Below are 4167 nucleotides of genomic sequence, written 5' to 3' on the forward strand. Positions count from 1 at the left end.
CTTGAATTTTTTTTTCGTTGATTTTCTCGAGTTTCTCCGCTTTTCCTCGGGTTTCCTGGACGACGTTTCTTTCGGAATTTGCTTTTTGAGATGCATTTAGGTTTGCTATACTTAAGGAACAGCGGATCTCACGGGCGTACAAGTTTGCTTTACTTTTTATAGCAATTAATTTTCCTGTTTCTACCTGCTACTGCTCTTCTTATACAGTATGTTATACCATTTCTGTCTCTACCTGCTACCGTACCGTACAGCATGTTATGTTATTTATGTTTCTACTTGTTGCTGTTCTTCTCGTATAGCATGTTATACTGCTCCTGTTTTTGCCTACTACTGTTCCACGTGCATTCTATTGTTTGTTCCTGCGTTGCACACTTTATATTATATAACTTCAAGCATGTTTTCTTTTTGCATAGGCCACGTGCATTTTATTGTTTGTTCCTGCGTTGCACACTTTATATTATATAACTTCAAGCATGTTTTCTTTTTGCATAGGATGTTTAGAGGACTACAACCATAGGACCGTTTGATTTAACACTATAACTGAACATCCTAGAAAACTTAAACTCGTCATGTCGGAGAGCTTGGAGCTAGCGCAGTGGGCAGCACGACCATCTTCAACAGCAGAACATGTCTTCCCCAGCAAAACCATCCCTTCTCCTAGAAATTAAACAACAATCCATAAGATTTCGAGGTTGTCTGTCTAGCGCAACATAAGTCCTCCACCTTTTCTTTAGGCATTCGTATGGCTCTGCTGTACGATTTAAGCCCTGACTTGTTCTAGGTTCCGAGGTTGTCGTCTGATACGACGTAAACCCTCACATTTTCTAGGCAATTTGTGTGACCCTATCACACAAATATAAGCCCTAATTAAATAAAATTGGTAGGATAAAACATTTTAATAATTTCTTCTCAAAACTGGAGCCAAATCATAGGATAAACTTGGAAGTCACTGAGGTTCTCCTCAGGATCTGTGACCTTCCCTAGTTTCTCTTCATTTGGATTCCTGAACAATGTTTTAGATTCGAGTTTTTCCTTTTTCACATCTCTTCGTCCGATTTCGTTGAAAAGTCCTATCCTTTTGACCTCTTTGAAGATAATATTCCTTGATTTTTATCGAGAGTTTTCTTAGGTGACTTCGGTCATTTAAGATGTAATTAACTACAGGGGCTTGCCCTTACAGGGAGCTTTTCCGAACCCAACCTAAAATAAACCTTATTTAATTCTGTCGGCAAATAAAACGGTTTCGCAGACCAAACGGATGTCATATCTTTCTTAGTTTATTTGATCGAGCATCATCCTCAAGTCTTGTGTTTATCCTTCGGGATAAATACATGGTTTGAGGTAGAGTGCTCTTTCATTTAAACTACGAAAAATATGAGGTCAGTTTGATTTCATATTTTTCTAAAATTATATATATATATATATACATACGTAAATTAAAACGTCCTTCCGAAGCGGGCGACGGGATTTCGATTTCGGCGACCGACAGCTTCTTACGGGCGACCCCCAAACATAACTCTTTTTAGTGCCGACAGCTCCTGTGACAGACAAAATTAGAGAAAGTCGTCTTAGATGGTTTGGTCACATTAAACGTCGACCATCTGATGATCCGATTAGGAGAGTAGATGTTTTAGATTTAACTTGTGTTAAGAAAGGAAGAGGTAGACCTAGGAAGACTTGGGCTTATTGTATTAAAAATGATCTTAATTTACTAGAACTAAATGAAAATATGACACTAAATAAGACGCAGTGGAGAAAAAGGATTCATGTAGCCGACCCCACGTAGTGGGATTAAGGCTTTGTTGTTGTTGTTGTTGTGTACCTTTTTCAGCAAAACCAAACAGTCCCATAATATAATTTGCAGGTCAATGGTTGTAACTGCAGATTAGATCATCCCAGGAATAGATTCTTTAAGAAAAAAGGTTATTCTTCAATTGGTACACAGAGAGGACTTTATAATGTGTTGCTGGTGTTTCTTCTTATTGTCATGAAGGTATTCTATGCTTACTGAACTGTGGATTGTGGGATGAGTATGCATCTCATAATTAGCCTTTTTTTGCATTTTCTTGTTAAGTATGACATGAGTAAGTTTTCAGTGTGGGAACTATAGCAAGTGATGTCATTCTGACTACTACAATATTACTTAGAACTTAAAAGCCAGCGGCGGCCAGGAACATAATCCCTTCGATATGCTAACTCGTTTGTATACATTTTCATCTAAGTGGCTTTGAAGCGTGATTTTCGCCTTAATCAATGGATCTCATTGGGTAAGTAATGAAATTGCACTATGAATATTGATATCAAATGTCTTTGATTCAAAAGCCTCTGAGACAATGTGAAAGAGATATCTCACAGTTGCTAATATTATGAAATTACGCACAGCTTTGTGTTCATGGATCAGTGAGCTCACATGCTCTTCATTAGCTCCAGCTGAAACCATTTAGATCATTCCCATTGCCATTTTTAGAAACATTGTATTCATCACAGGCATTTAAATCCAATTGCGTCGTCGCACTTGGCTGTTCACACTCGCTTGGATTCTTTAAACTTCTTTGCTGAATAACATATCTTTCGTAATCTGCCCGGTCAAGGTAAGAATTATGTTCCTCATTTTGCCTGGGATGTATCTCTAAATTTCTATTTCCCTCTGATTTGCATATTGATAGGATACCGAAGCCCCTCGAAACTGGCAAAGTGTTCTGCGTTGAGTCTTTCACCCCTGTTTGAGAAAATATTTTGCTGCCATTAAGATCTTCAGACCATCCAGATTGAATCTGTTCCATTTCTTGTGTTCCCAATGATAAATTGCCATGATAATAAGCTGTTAGTACCATATTTGTATCATGCATTTCTTGTCCATTTTGTGATTCTTGGCACGAGGTTAAGCAGCTGTACATCGAGAAATTGTTAATCTGGGCCATGTGTCCTTCTTGATTATGTGAACAATACGTTTTTTCCAAATACGGAAATGTGCTGGTGAAACATTCATTTGAAACCTTTGAGATTAATTCAGAGAGTTGCGTTCTAGAAGCTTCAAGTCCTGCAGAACCCGAATTCTGCTTCCCAAAAGCCTCTTGAGCCTTTTCTAGCACTGACTGCAAGTACTTACCCTGAACCTCCATCCGTCTTTGTAAGTGCTTTTGTACCTACGTTGATAATATGTATTTTGGTTTATAAACAATTGTACAATAATTTAGAATATAATAAGAATGAAACAGAGCAATGAAGATCCTTATAGAACACCTGCGATGTATTTTTTATGACACTATAAAGCTTTCATACTCACAATGATGATGATATAAAGAATTGGTTCTGTGAAGTTTATTTTTTGGCATGTTTTTTATTCATTGATCATATATATCAGAAACCTCTGTTGTCTTGACATATATAAATCATATTGTCCTGCAGTTTGCAGTAAACGCTTTCATTTGTTTGATAAAACATTGAAGAGTAAAACCTTCTTTCTCTGTGAGATTTCGACTTCATGCTCGAAAGAATATTTTGGGAAAGATTATTTCATTGTATTTTGTGATAGAGGCTTCTATCTTATAAGGGTTTGTAAGAACATGATAAATGATATTAAATTGGGGCATACACATACATACCACTCAATTTCCATGTATTTACATATCTAATTCCTAAAATTTATATTTTACGTTTATGCCACCCAAATCTTTTGTGTCACATAAAAAAATACCACTATTTTAACTATAAAAAAGTGAAATACATTTGATGCCTAGATAATGTGGCATGGATTTAAAAATTGAAGTTTAGGTGGTAGATATGTAAATACATAGGAATTGAGTGTTATGTATGTAAATGTTCCTATTAAATTTCGATCTTCAATTTCTACGCTTTGAATTTTTATGCTACATGTGCATTTTGTATTCATAGGGTGAGTATCAAGGTAGTTTGCTTGTTATTCCTAGGAAGATTTTTCTTTTTTTAATTCTTTTTTTATTTTTTTTGGGGATACAAAATGAATGTCCTAAATTGATGAACATGTTTTTTCCCAGCAAGTAGAGAAGAACTTCTCTCAAGAGATATTTGAATAAGATCTGAATTTCAGAGTTAATTCTAATTTAGCTGAGTAATTTAAAGATTTCTAACATAGAGTGCCTCTAACATAACCACAGTTACCTCGAGTTGCTCGTGTATCCTCTGCTG

The 4167-nt window shown here is 36.0% G+C and overlaps 2 protein-coding genes across 2 annotated transcripts in view; both read right to left on the bottom strand.

Moving 5' to 3' along the window:
• Positions 1 to 2403: 2403 nt before the first annotated feature.
• Positions 2404 to 3122, bottom strand: LOC110026397 (myb-related protein 2-like). The gene has a single exon (XM_020727316.1). It carries the CDS (start codon positions 3120 to 3122, stop codon positions 2421 to 2423), a length of 702 nt encoding a protein of 233 aa, XP_020582975.1. The 3' UTR covers positions 2404 to 2420.
• A 955-nt stretch (positions 3123 to 4077) lies between these two features.
• Positions 4078 to 4167, bottom strand: part of LOC110026398 (myb-related protein 2-like) — a 1213-nt gene continuing 1123 nt past the window's right edge. The window contains exon 6 of the mRNA XM_020727317.1: positions 4078 to 4086. Coding sequence (XP_020582976.1) covers positions 4078 to 4086 — 9 coding nt within the window. The remainder of the gene's footprint in view (positions 4087 to 4167) is intronic.

The sequence above is a fragment of the Phalaenopsis equestris genome, unplaced genomic scaffold (genome assembly GCF_001263595.1).
Source record: "Phalaenopsis equestris unplaced genomic scaffold, ASM126359v1 Scaffold000372, whole genome shotgun sequence".
In the NCBI taxonomy this organism is placed as follows: Eukaryota; Viridiplantae; Streptophyta; class Magnoliopsida; order Asparagales; family Orchidaceae; genus Phalaenopsis; species Phalaenopsis equestris.

What these genes read in the sequence shown, in the direction of transcription:
- LOC110026397 (XM_020727316.1), bottom strand. Translation starts at nt 3,122, where the DNA reads ATGGAGGTTCAGGGTAAGTACTTGCAGTCAGTGCTAGAAAAGGCTCAA.